The sequence below is a fragment of the Sorex fumeus genome, unplaced genomic scaffold (genome assembly GCF_029834395.1).
Source record: "Sorex fumeus unplaced genomic scaffold, SorFum_2.1 ptg000047l, whole genome shotgun sequence".
NCBI lineage: Eukaryota > Metazoa > Chordata > Mammalia > Eulipotyphla > Soricidae > Sorex > Sorex fumeus.
This window is the reverse complement of record NW_026606104.1, coordinates 44625049-44639575: the sequence shown is the minus strand read 5'-3', so window position 1 is coordinate 44639575 and position 14527 is coordinate 44625049. Positions and strand designations below refer to the sequence as shown.

The window sequence follows — 14527 nt, the reverse complement described above, 5'->3', positions numbered from 1 at the left end:
GCTCTCTTTTTGCCTCATCTGGTGCTTGAGATTCAATCTACAATGACTGAGGGAAGAGACACTCAGGCCCCAAACTTTGAACTTGTGTAATGCTCAGTTGGCACAGTAATCAAACTCGGAACAACTCAAATGAAGGTAGCAGTGTTGTAGAAATATCTCTGGAAACATTTCAGTATAAAGGTGTAAAAGTTATTTTTTAAAAGATGTCTTATTTCCTTCATAGTCCATTCTGGCTTGGCTACATCATGGCAGGGATTTCTGAAGACACTGTGTCCAGTGGCTGCCAATGACAGTCCATCAGTGCATCATACAGCTCCTCACTTTGCTCCATGAACTCCTTGTTGGCCTCAATCACGTCCAGCTGTGGTGTAGGGTCTGGAAGAGAAAGACAGCTTGAAAGACAGCTTTGGAACTATACAAAAAGTGCTTAGCAAGACTTCCTGTTGCCTCCCTGTCCTTCCAAGGATCCCTACTCCCCATAGGGCAGACACTGCTCACAAGATCCCAGTGAGAGTGAAAGTGGGGTTGTGACACTTAAAAGAATGGGACAGGTAGTGTTCAGAGACTAGTACTTCAGTTAGTCAAAACCACCACTGGGTCTCTGAGCCATCACATGCTATGCGTTAGTATGGTAAAGTTTCTGGACCATATTCAGCAAATGCTCAGGGGCTACTGGCAGTACTTGAGGGACCACAGAGGGTGCTGGGGATTGAACTTTGGTTGGCTGCTTGCAAGATCTTAATCACAGTACTATCACTCATCTCAAAAACTAATGAGTATCTTGATTTATGAGAGCATTTTCCAGAAAACAAAAGGGGAGGCACACCCCACAATGCTCAGGGTCACCTTACTCCCGGCTCCGCACTAAGGAATTATTCTTGGTGGTGCTTAGGAGACTATATGGGAAATAAAAATATTTTCATAGTGCTGGGGATCAAACCCAGGTCCGTAACACATGCAAGTACCAATAAGCCATCTCCTCAGCCACAGAACAAACTTCTTAATACTATATATTATAACACAATATTACACAGTACAGTGAAGAGGTTTCTTAAGTCACAAAGTGATGCTCAGGGGTTAACGCGCTCAAGGGACCATATGAGATGCTGGTAATCCACTCCAGGTCAGCTGCATGCAAGGCAAGCGCCCTCCCCATTCCAGCCCCGATAGTTATGTTTTTGTAAGTTGTGCTCCACACCGAGCAGAGTGCTCATTCTTTGGTTTATTTTTGTTTTGGGGGAATCAAACCAAGCAGTACTCAGAGGCGACTCCTGACTCTGCAGGGTTTGCTGGTCACAGGAATTGAAGGATTGAACCCAGGTCTCCTACATGCAACAAATGCTGTACCACCTATTGAATTATCTGGCCCTACTCATGCTTTAATTAAAAAATTTTTTTTGGGGGGGGGGCAGGGGAGTCTTGTTTTGGCTCTGAATTCAGGTATCATTTCATTAAGTGCTCAAATTTTCAATTTGGGCTGGGGATGTAGCTCAAATGATAGAACACATGCCTTGCATCTGGGTGTGGATTCCCAGAACTCCTAAGGAAGCCAGGATAAAACAGGAGGGATTAACAGTCAAGCAGAGCATGTGCAGCATGCCTCCTCCACTCCAGAAAACAGTCCAGCACTATTGGGTGTAGCCCCAAAACAAAGAAAACCCATGCCACTTAAAATACATACAAAAAATTGAGAACTTGAAATAAAGAGCTGATTTTCCAGCTGTCAAACAAATGCTTTTGCTAGAGCACAAACTGAGGGCTATGGAAAGTCTGTATTTAGAGGGGTGGGGTGGGGAGTGGGTTCCTTTCTCTATGGAGCTGCTTTCCCGGGACTCTGGATGGAAGATAGAGTATATGAGTATCTTTTGTGGTTTCTGGGTCACAATCACACCAAGCAGTGCGTGGGAGATCGTGGGCTACTGGAGATCAAACACGAGGCTCCCATATACAAAGTATGTACTCCCACCCTCTGAGCCCCAGCCCTTAAAAGAGAATTCTTTTCTTACCTTCCAAGGCATCATCTCCAACTTCTTCGTATGTCTGCCAATAGACCAGAGGACAGTGAATAGCTCAGTGAAGATACAGGGTAAAGGATGACTAAAGTTTCTGGAATTGCACATCTGACTATCTCCCTCTGAAGCCCATGCTCCCTCCCTTACCAACCCCATCCTAGAGAATGTTAGTACCCAGGAGAGCCAAATCTGCCCAGTCACGGTTACCTGCATGGTGCTCTGGGTGTAGCCGTACTGGGGGTAACTGTAGCTGTAGCTGCCTGTGTTCTGGTCATAACCCCACTGGGCATAGTAGTTCTGGTACTGTTGGTAATACTGATTGTAGCTGTAACTGTACATCTGACTATATTCCATAGGCTTCACACGACTCCTTAAATCAAGAACCAATAGGAAACAAACTCTTGTAAGCAGACATGTCCATGACTTTCTCCATGGCCTGAGGTTCTCTTAACAGATTCATAATCTCCTTAACAACCATATGCAATAAGGACACCTTTATTCCTAGTTTACAGACGAGAAAACTGAGGTACAGTTTTGTCCCACAACTGACAGGGTTCAGAGTTCCCTCCTGGGGGAGTTATATTTGTTCATATCCACCACTCAGCACAAGCCTAACAAGTGACACACATTTATTACTTGATACTTGAACTAAATTTTGTTTCTTTTTTTTGGGTGGTGATGTCAGGACCTCAGAGAATGCAAGGCAAATAAGTGCTCTACTGCTGAGCTATGTCCCCAGCCATCTTTAACTTACTGTAAAAATTTGGTATATAACTTGGGGGGTAAGGGTGGGCAGGGGCCATGGCTGGCTACACTCAGTCCACCTGGCCTGACAGCTCAACACTGGGCCCTGGCGATGGGAACCGTGGCGGGTTCAACATGTGCACACCCTGAAAACAACAAAGAGAGACCAGTATGTGGGGAGTTCAGAGCCTTCCACTGCCCCAGCCAGAGCCAGACTCACGCTTTAGGGATGGCCACACTCAGCCGCACTGGCTTAGACCCCAGCCCCACTGCTCCCTGGCACTCTGTCAGGGCTCGCTTCTGTTCCAGCTCATCTGTGAACTTCACGAATCCATAGCCTCTGCCAGAGAGAACACTCTAGTTAGATCACAACGTGTGAATGTGTCAGTGCGCAGGTGGACAAGGAGCTGAAAAGGGAGAGCATATGTCAACTGCTTGAGGGGGGAGGGAGGAGACCCCACAGGTGGGAGCCCATCAATGAGCAATGCAGGCGTCGAGCACGGAGGAGCCCGAGCACGGCAGGGTCCCCACTTTTAGCTCGACTTTCTCCCCCACACCTTCCCTGAGTGGACCCAGGCACAATGCTGCTCCCAATACTCAGTCGCTATGGTAAGTGCCTGATGTTCTTCCTGACCAGAAAGGCAAGAACAGTGCTAGACGTTCACTCGGAGCAAGGATATGTGTATGCCACAACTGCGCTAGGGAGTGGCACTTGGGAGTCACACGCAGACAAGGCTCCTGTTCCCCTCAGCACACAGACTTGGGGAGAAATGGACGGCAGCGAACAGATGCGGAGTGGTTATTCCCAAGGCACTGTGCTAAGCCTTCCTGAGGGCTACCTTCCTGAAGAGTCCAGCAATCTGATGAAGAGGGAAAGGATCCACATTCTGCTGGAGGGAGTCAAGACTCAGAGGTTTAAGAACCCCTCCTAAGCCAAAGAGGAAGAAGGATCCCAGTCCAGGCCTGTCAGACTCCTCGGGGCCCAGAGCTTAAGCACTGCTCTTGGGATCAAGAATAAGCCTTTTGGGCTGGAGCGATAGCACAGCAGGTAGGGCGTTTGCCTTGCACACAGCCAACCTGGGTTTGATTCCCAGCATCCCATATGGTCCCCCGAGCACTACTAGTAGTTTCTGAGTGCAGGAACCAGGAGTAACCCCTGTGCATCACCGGGTGTGACCCAAAAAGCCAAAAAAAAAAAAAAAATGAGCCTTGCGAGGCAGACCCTAATTAGGTCCTGGGTTCCACATATGGTTGCCCCTCCCAAAGTCCACCCACCTAGCTACCCAGCAGAGTCAGGAATAGGCCCTGAGCACAGATAGGCTAGCTCTGCATATGGCTAAACCATGCTAATCGCATGGTTCGATCACTGGCACTGCAGAGTCCTCTGGGTCTATCACTGGGAGTGATCCCCAAGCACAGAGCAGGAAGTCGTTCCCATGGACTGCTAGCTGTTGCCCAACCATCCCCAACCATGCAGGAAGAATGAGCCTGGGCCGAGAGTAGAGGTTAAAGTTACATTCTGCTGACTGGCTGAAATCAGCACCGTTACACATGATGCCAGGGGCTACCCCTGAGCACAGAACTAGAAATAGCCCCTGAGCACAGCCAGGCATGCCAGTCCCACCCCAAACCACCAAAGAGCCTTTTTTTGGCCAGGGATGTAGCTGAGTGGTGAAGCAACTACTTTGAATGTTTCGGACTTTGGATTTGAGTCCTAGCTTCACAAAACATAATACAAATGCGCCTTTGAAGTAATAATCATGAGTCATTTCCTAATGTATCATCTAATCTTCAGAACACCTAAGAGCAGTTCATCCTTACCTGTCTATAGGTTCTAAGACTGAGTGAAGGCACAAAACTGTAGACAGTACTGACACAGGAAGGTTAAGGGTATCGAGCCTGGTGGTCAAAACTCCACATTTTTTTTTTTTTTTTTGCTTTTTGGGTCACACCTGGCGATGCACAGGGGTTACTCCTGGCTCTGCACTCAGGAGTTACTCCTGGTGGTGCTCAGGGGACCATATGAAATGCTGGGAATCAAACCCGGGTTGGCCGCGTGCAAGGCAAACGCCCTACCCGCTGTGCTATCTCTCCAGCCCCAAAACTCCACATTTTTTTATACTGGTCCTCCATATACTTGGATTTCAAATCTGCAGTTGGCTAAATCTGTGAATGTGGACCCAAGGACAGAAAAAATCTCAAGTCTAAGTGGACCCACGCAATGCAAGCCCAATGTAGTTCAAAACATTTTTTATGTGTGTGTATGTGTGCAGTGCCTCAACACCCAGCAGTGCTTGGGGGCTATGCAACCATTATGTGGTGTCAGGATGCAAGGCAAGCATAATAATCTTTTTATTTTTGAGCCACACCTGGTGGCTCAGGGATGACACCTGGCAGATTCGGAGGGTGCTGGGGATTAAACTGGAGCCCGCTGCATGCAAGACAAGCTTCTCTGGGGCCAGAGTGATAGTCTAGCAGGTACAGTGTTTGCCTTGCATACAGTCAGCTGGGTTTGCGCTCCAGCATCCCATATGGTTCCCGAGTACCGCCAAGAGCAATTCCTGAGTGCAGATCTTAAGAGTTACCCCTCAGGTAACTCAGATCTTAAGAGGTACCCCGTCAGGTGTGGCCCAAAGGGGGGGGGGGGACCAGGGGAGAAAGACACACACCTTAACTGTCAACTATTTAGACCTTACATTTCTCTTCAATTTTTCTTAAATTCTGGGTGGTATTTAGACATTCCTCTCCATCAGGTAACCATATGATGCTGTGAATCAGACGTGGGTCTTCTGCACACAGCTGTATCCACCCATTGAGCTATCTCTCTGACCTTCTCTTGTATCTTATTATAGCATATGTAAGACTTTTTTTGGGGGGGGGGGGCAGGGCACACATCTGGCAATTCTCGGGGCTTACTCCTGGCTCTGTGCTCCTATCATATGGGGTGTCAGGGATCGAACCCAGGTCAACTGCATGCAAAGAAAATGCCTGTAGCATCTCTCTGACCCCTCCTGTTATCCCACCATCTATTCCCTATGGAGGTTGCTGTGATGACTAGGGGTTGCACATGCCTTACTGAGGAGCTCTGAGCTCCTTTCCTGTGGCATTCATACATGTGCTTGCTGGGGGCTGAATTCCGGGCAGAATAGTCACATATCTTTTCAGTTATGAGGGGAGGGACATAGACATGCCCTTTTGTTGTTCTGCACGAGCTGCAGAACAGTGGTAACCTGTGTGTCACCAGGGACCACGGACGACAGAACTGCCAAGATCTCACCCGGCAGGCGTGGTGGCACTGGGGAATGAACTCACTCACATCTTGCACGGGAGTCTCCAACAGCCTGTGAATTCTCTCACAGTACCCATGACAGCATATGTGATACTGTCAAACCTCAGCTGATCCTAAATCACTGAAATCATAGAAAATAAAAGGGGAATGAGGGGAACTCTATCTTCCATCAATCTGTCTTGCTCTAGTCAACAGAAATAGGGGTCTGAGTGTCAAGAGACTGGCCAACGGCATCATTCCCAGCCAATGCTGGAGCCGAGCATCAAAGCAGGCAGCTGGGCTCCAGGGCTTGTGCTCATAAGCACCAAGCTACATGGCCTCTTTGTAATAATCTCCTCTAGAGGAAAATGTGTCAAGTAAGAGAGGAAGCATTGGTTGCAGAGAAGATCTTACTTCGAAACGCCCGTCTGGTCCAAAACCACCTTGCCACCCCGACAAGAGGGGTAGACTTTGACGAAGAACTCGTACAGCATGCCATCATCCACATCTGGGGTCAGGTCCCCCACAAAGAGGGAGTACTCAGGGCTGAAAAGAAAGACCAAGATTCAGAGACAACCAGAACTTCTGTTCTATTTGGTCCACTTTTGTAGATCAATTTAGATTTTGTTTCACTTGGAAGTGTGGGCAGAAGGGTTACAGGAGTTTCCTGCCGCAAATACGCAAAGCTTGTCTCACTTTAAGTGTTACGGAATACGCATGAGGAGGCAAAGGTGCTTAAGAGATAAAAAAAAAGGAACCAGCAAGACAGTACAGTGGGTAGGGTGCTTGAATTGCACATAACTGACCCGTGTTCGGTCTCTGTCATCCCATGTGGTTCCCCTGGCACCCTCTGAACTCGCCAGGAGGATCTCTGAACACACAGCCAGGAGTAAGTAAGCCTACTGCTTAGTGTGGTCCAAAACCAAACAAAACAGTGCACTTTGTGTGAAGCCCACCTCTGGCCCCAATTCTCATATATTTCATGAGATATATTTTTCATATGAGACATATATTTCAATTTTCCCCTCTTTTCTGGTGTCAAAACGCCCAACCCTCATACAAGTCAAGAATATGCTCTACTGGTGAGCTATATCAACACTGTAACTGTAAGGGCTAATAGTCAGACACATCCATAAAGTACTGTTGCACTGTCCTCCGTTGTTCATCGATTTGCTTGAACGGGCACCAGTGTAACATCTCCATTGAGAGACTTGTTACCGCTTTTGGCACACTGAATACGCCACGGGGAGCTTGTCAGGCTCTGCCATGCGTGCGGGCAGGATACTCTCGGTACCTTGCCAGGCTCTCCGAGGGACAGAGGAATCGAACCCGGTCAGCTGCGTGCAAGGCAAATGCCCTACCCGCCGTGCTATTGCTCTAGCCCAAAAGAAATTCTAAAAACTATTTAGAATACCATTGGTATATTGGCTTTAAATTTTTGCAGAGGATCAAACCCCCAGGTCTCATTCAAGAGTTACATGCTAGTCCCCCCCTATACATAATATTTGTTTTTTTTGGGTCACACTCAGCACAGCTCAGTGGTTGTCCCACCTGTGCATGGGGGACCATGAAGTGCCAGGGATCCCAGGCCTCCAGCACACAGTGCATGAGTTCAGCAGGTGTATATATGTACTTTTTGGGTTTGGGCGGTGCTCCAGGTGGAACACCTGGTATAGAACCTCAGTTGACCACAAGTTAAGGCAAGCATCCTATTCACTGGTTTATCACTTAGGCTGTTTTTTTATTTTTGGGTCACACTGACTATGCTCAGGGATCACCCTGGTGGGTTTAGTGGACTACATAAGGTTTGAGGATCAAAACCAGGTCTGTGTGCACATGGCAAAAAATCTTGATTGCTGTACGAACTCTGTAACCCCTTGAGCCATGAGAGAGAGGGAGAGAAGGGGAGGAGGGGGAAGGGGAATAGTGGAGGGGGGAGAGGAGGGGAGGGGATTCACTGATTCACTCCTGGCTCAGGGAACCTTATGGGGTGCTGAACAGCGGAGAGGGGAGGGGAGGAGAGGGGAGGGGAGGGAAGAGGAGAGAAAAAAAACTCAAGGCTTATCAGGGCTGTCTTCTTCTGGCTCTACACTCAGAAATTACTCCTGGAGTTGTTGGGTGACCAAATGGAATGCCAAGGATGGTCCCAGGTCGGTTGCATGTAAGGCAAGTGCCTCTTACCTGCCGTACTATCACTTCAACCCCATTTTTTTTTAAAGTTCACCTAGTGTTCAGGACTCACTCTGGCTCTGTGCTCAGGATTCACTCCTGGCTCAGGGCACCTTATGGGGTGCTGAACAGCAAACCCAGCTGGCTGTGTGGTGCAAGGCAAGCGCTCTACTTGCTGCACTGACTCTCTAGTCCCCATTTCAGTCTATTTCCTTTTTATCCTTTTAAAAAAATTTTGTGCCAGACTTGGCAGTGCTCAGAACTTGCTCCTGGTTATGCTAAGGGTTCATTTCTGGCGGAGTTCGGGGAATCACAGAACCTGAGTCAGTTGTGTGCAAGGCAAATGCCGTGCCTGTTGTACAACCTCTCCAGTCCCAGCCCACGGGCTACTTCTTAGGAAAGAAAATTCAGTAATGTGAAGAGTTACAGTGGACATGAGAGAGGAAACAAACAGACGACATGGGACTACAGACACAAGCAGACCAGAGGGCCTATGGTGCGGAGTGGGTGAGGGGTAGAGTCTCTACCAGGGCATTTCCTGGGGCCTGATGCTGCCTTGGGGACATTCTGTACTCACCTGTTGTCTGGTTGCTTTCCATAAGTGGCATAGTTCAATTTAAAACGCTTGGCCTAAAAATTTAAAAACAAACACACTAAAACAGAGAAAGGTGTTTCAAGAGTCAAACAATATTTGAAAAAAACGGAAATAAATTACCTTGGCCAATATATCTCCCCCTCTCTAAGCCTCAGCTCTTTCTCCTGTATAAAATGAGGGGGTTGACGGATGACCGCTAAGGGCACTGCCAGCTCCATGGTTCTATGAGCCCAGGTGTGCCAGCTTGGTGCAGCTGTAAGCTAAGTAACTGTGGGAAGAGCAGAATGTAACTCTCTTGCATCGTGGCCTCACTGCTGCCAGCCTGTTCTAGTTTCTCAATCAGGCAAGAGATCTAGAGTCTCAAGTCTTCCATAATGGGAGGTAGTGGTGCAGAAAGGGCATGGACTTAAGAGGCAACCAATCTTCAGTAGGCATCCTGGCTCTGCCACTTACTACCTGTGTTGCCTTGGGCAAGTTACTCCACTTCCCTGAGCTTCAGCTTCCTGGTCTGTCAAAGACAACAATGCCTACTGTTCAGGGTGTTACAAGATTAAAAAATATCAACACACAGTAGGAATAAATGATAGTTATCACTGACAATAACAATGGCAACATCATTATCTGAATGTCCTTACAGGTGTGGCTCCTGGCAGGGGTTTCCCATTAATTTTATGCAAACACTTCTCAGCTGTGGCCAAATCTGCGAATTCTACAAAGCAGTAGCCAGCTGGGATCCTAGAAAGGAAGCCAATAGAGAAACAGCACCGTTAAACATGTCATTTCCAGGGCAGAGGGCAGTGTAAGTGGTAGGGCAGATCCTCAGCAAGCATCAGACTCCACATTTACATCCGGTACCTTCGAACTCCCCCTTGGTCTTTGCCCCATCTGCCAATCCTGAACTGTATATTTAGTTTTTAGGCCATACCCAGCAGTGATGGGAGAGAGGGAAGCATCACTAGTATTGACTTCGTGCTGGGCTGGGGGGGGGGGGGGGGTGTCACTCCTGGCTACGTACAAGGCCAGCATCTCAACCCTGTACTGGTATTATCTCTCGGGCCTCTACAGTGTTTGTTTAATGTTAAAACAGATGCAATTATGCGTGGAGGGGGTAAAATCAAATACCAACCCTCTGGAAAGAATTCTAAAAGATTATCATGCAAACCTGAGAGATGGATATTGTTTAACCAAGTTATCTCACACTTCTATAAAGAACAGAACATCACCCTGTTCTAGGAATTCATTAACCTCTGACATCATCCTCAAGACAGGACTTTCCTCTCCCTCTGACCCACTACCCTTAATTCCTTCTAATTTACCCTGTGAATCAGCTCTATATAGCCCCAATGTGAAAATGGAACAGATGGAACAGGCTTGGGTTTTTTTTTTTGTTCATGTGTGGTGTCATAGATTTTATGCATGTAAGGCATATACTTTATGGAGGAGCCACATCCTCTTCCCAAGATGCTTTCGGTTTTTATTTTTATTTTTGGCCATATCCAGCACTGTTCAGCGCTTATTCCTAGCTCTGTGCTCAGGGATCACTCCTAGCGGTGCTCAGGAGACTACATGGGGTCTCAGGGATTGAAATGGAGTTGGCCACATTCAAGGTATGCACCTTAACCCCTATATTACCACTCCGACCCGTTTAAAATTATATTTGCTTATTTATTTGCGGTGCGCAGGAAATTCTCCTGGCTCTGTGCTTAAAAGTTGCTACTGGCAGTGCTCTGGGGACCACATGTGGTGTTGGGAATTTAATCTGGCCTCCCACGTACAAAGCAAGCATTCAGTTCATCCAGCGGTCTCTCCAGCACCCTTAAGATATTCTCTGAAGATTTTTTTTGGTTAACACACACACTAGCAATGCGCAGGGTCATTCCTGGTTGTGCATGGGGGACCATGCTGTGCCAGAAACTGAACCTGGGCCTCCTGTATGTAAAGCATATGCTCCAGCCCTTTGAACATCCCTCCTGCCCATTAAGAAGTGTTCTGAGCACCTGAATAAATCTATTTTTCTGCCACACAAACACTTGTCTCTTGAACCGGGCCTCTGAGTGGCAAGCACCAGAGTGTGGTTCAGCAAACGGTGAGGCTTTCTTTCCCTGCCCCTGCTCCCAATCCCCAGCACAGCTGTGGGAGACTGAAAACAAATGTAAAAAGGAAAAAAGATGTGACCCTCAGATGAGAAATTCTTGCTGTGAAGAAGAAATGTTACAGAAGTCAGATCTCACACTGGAGATCGAACAGGAGCTGATAATCAGTGACTGGGCTTCCTAATAACTGATGAGCTGGGATATTGTACATGTTAGTCAAGAATCTGCAAATGCAGCCTGTGATCTACTGTGCAGTTCGCCTCCTGCTATACAAACTTCTGCATGGTGCCAACCAGATTTTGTAATAACCCAAAAGTCCCCTTTCTGACAAGACTGTGCACTAGCCAATGACCCAAAGTCACCTCAGAGACCCCAGCATGGGGTCTCCATCTGCTGGGGGTGGTTCCCACCATTTCCATACATGTGCCATGTAGTGGCTGGGACCTGTATAAGTGTAAAAAGAACTTTTAGCTGATAGGTGGTCAGAGCTGGACCACGGGCAGGCGGCCTTCTTGAATGCTGAGTCCCCACAGAGACAATATGGTAGGCAAGGACTGGCGTGCCACCAATCCCACTTAGATCTCCAGCACTGCTTATGGTCCGCTGACCACCATCAGGAGCGATCCCTAAGCACAGAGTCAGGAGTAAACTCTGAGTACCATTGGGAGGGTCCCTCCCTGCAAAAAGAAGATAAATGCATCCTGAGCAAAGCCAGGGGAGGCCAGACCTGGAAGCGTCAGTTTTGTATCTCCATGACTGGTCACAAGTCACAAACTTCTACTTAATTAACCTCCATCAAAAGGTAAAACCCATGGTGCCAGAGTCATAATACAATGGGTAGGGCATTTGCCTCGCACGTGGCCAACCTTGGTTTGATCCCTGGCATCCCATATCATCCCCCGAGCACACCAAGAGTGATCCCTGAGTACCGCTGGTATGGCCCCAAAACAAAAATCACCTACTGTAGGCCATGCTAATAAATTGTATCTGAAACTGATAGTTCTGGTAGGTATATCTGAAGGCATCACTAAATGACATTAAATAGGATATTACAATACTCTCCTGCATCCTTTTCCTACTATGTGATTTATAATGAAAACAGCTAATTTTCTTTAATGTTATCTTTAAAGCAATTACAAGGAAGTCATCCAAACTTCTCTGAAAATATGATTTTAAGATCTTCAGTTCAAATACCAAGAATGAAAGGCTGACTACTCGAGGTTCCCAATATAAGTCTATGAGCTTCACTAATGGTGAATACTGAGAACAGTGGCCTGAATTCAGGCCTGCTGTGTGTGTCACAGAAGGTTTTAGGCCAAATCTGACAGTGCTCCCAGCTGAGCACTGGAGGTGCTGGGAGACAATGCGAGTTGGGGATCAAAAGCAGGACTCCCACATGCATAAGCCCACCTTTATTTTATTTTAGGTTTTTGAGCACCTGGCAGTGCTCAAGGTTTACTCCTGCTCTGTGCTCAGGGATCACTCCTGGCAGGCTCAGGAGACCAAACGGGGTGCTGGGAATCAAACCTAGGTCAGCCATTTGCAAGCCAAGCACCTGCCCCCTGTAACACCGCTCCAGTTCCAGTTATCTTTAGTGTACTTATATGTCACTTGAAAATCTTTGTAAGGGGCTAGAACCTAAGACTCCAGGGCCTCACATAAACAAGGCACGCATCCTGTCACTGAGACACACCCTTGGTCCCACTCTCCATTTTCATTCAATGGCCTAAGAGTAAAAGGCATTCATGAGGTTTGAGGAGAGTGGCCTGGCTTGTTACTTTATAGCTACATAACTTTAGGACAATTAACTTATTTAATAATAGTTCTTGGGGCTGGAGCAATAGCACAGCGGGTAGGGCGTTTGCCTTGCACACGGCTGATCCGGGTTCAATTCCCAGCATCCCATATGGTCCCCTGAGCACCGCCAGGGGTAATTCCTGAGCACAGAGCCAGGAGTAACCCCTGTGCATTGCTGGGTGTGACCCAAAAAGAAAAAAAAAAAATAGTTCTTAACTCAGAGGTTTTTATGATTTATTCGGTGTGTGTGTGTTTTTTTTTTAAGGGGGCTAACAGCTTGCTCACAAGACTGGAGCACAAGCTTGCATACAAAACAGGGCTTGGTCCCTGCACAAGGGTCCCCAAAGCATTGCCAGCGCCAAAGGGATGCTCCAAAGCCAACTGGAGCTTACTACAGATCATCTCTTTATTATGTATGTGTGGGTGAGCTGGCTTTGATCTAGTCCTTGGAGCTCAGGGCTACGTACTACTGGCACAATGCTCAGAATTCACTTGACTGTATTCTCCGTGCACAGGCACCTTAACTAAAATACTACATCGCTCCAGTCCAATCTGTTTGTACTTCCTGAGTCCATACTATATGCATACATACATATAATACATATGCTGCATATATATTATATGTATGTAAAGCACGTGTGTAGGATAATATACTGTATTACCACATACCAGACACAGGACTAAATGTGGGATGCAAATCAATTCACTTAATCCTCACCCCAACTCTAAGCAGCCTCAGTCACTTGCCTAAGGCCATGCAAGAAGTTTTCCAACCCAGCCAGCCAGGTTCCCCAGATCCAGTGCAACCAACTCTACGACCTCTTAGAAAGCCCTCAGGTAAGTCGCTCTGACTCCTTTATCAGGAAGGTGATTGGGGACAAGGAGTCCTTCCTGCGACGCTGACACTCCCCCGAGAATTGAAACTCGCAGCTACGACGGGAGAACCGAGAAGGTGGAAGCCAAATACCCAGTGAGGCGGTTTCGGATAATTTTGACGCTCATCACGGTCTCCCCCATGGTGGCAAAGGCTCTGGAGATGAAGTTCTCGTCCATATAGGGCTCCAGCTGCGCAAAGGAGAGCTCGGCTTCATGGGGCGCTCGGGCCGCGGCTTGTCCGGGGGGCCACAGCACATCCCGGGCCACGGCACCTCCAGGACCACGGCAAGTCCCTGGGGGGCGCTCCCGCCCCTCCTGGACCACGGCACGTCCCCGAACCACGGCCCGTCCGTCCTGGCAGCTCCCGCCCCTCCAGGGCAGGCCTCGCGCGTCTGGGGGCGGCGCCGGGCTGGAAGGGTGGGGGGCAGCCTCACCCACCACGCAGGGTCGGGACCCCGATTCCTCTGCCCCGGTCACTCCGAAGCCCTGTAGGGGGCCGCTCCCGCAGACTGAGGGCCCCGTGCCCGCCCCGCCGGCCCCCCAGCACCCGGCACTCAGCGGGGGTCTCGGCCCCTGAGCTGCGGGCGGGACCCGCGCCGTCGCCCCAAGAACGCGCCTCCCCAGCCACTGCTCCTCTTTCAAGGTTCGAGGAGGACCCCTGGCATCTGCGCTCTCAGCCCCTCGTGGCCCTCACTCACGTCCCCCATCCACAGGCTGGCGGCCATGCCCGCGCCGGGGCCGGGACGCGGCGGGCGGCGGAGGCCGCGCGGACGCCAGCCGGAGAGCGCCGGTGCGCATGCGCATGCGCCCGCGTCGCGCCGCGCCGCGCACGCTCCGAGTCGGCCGCCCGGAACTCCGACCCAGGTTTTCCCGCTCACGCTCCGAGCCGGTCGCCCGGGAACTCCGCCCCAGGCTTGCCAGCGCACGCTCCGAGCCGGCCGTCCGGAACTCCGCCCCAGGTTTTCCCGCGGCC

At 49.1% G+C, this 14527-nt stretch overlaps 1 protein-coding gene across 1 annotated transcript; it reads right to left on the bottom strand.

The window, feature by feature from the left end:
* Window positions 1-125: 125 nt before the first annotated feature.
* On the bottom strand, window positions 126-14335 carry TRNAU1AP (tRNA selenocysteine 1 associated protein 1). The gene is made up of 9 exons (XM_056123591.1): window positions 14253-14335; window positions 13646-13743; window positions 9424-9523; window positions 8771-8823; window positions 6439-6570; window positions 2977-3096; window positions 2220-2382; window positions 2007-2040; window positions 126-375 (listed from the first exon to the last, which is right to left on the bottom strand). Exons 1-9 carry the CDS (start codon window positions 14277-14279, stop codon window positions 239-241), a joined length of 864 nt encoding a protein of 287 aa, XP_055979566.1. The 5' UTR covers window positions 14280-14335; the 3' UTR covers window positions 126-238.
* Window positions 14336-14527: the final 192 nt, after the last annotated feature.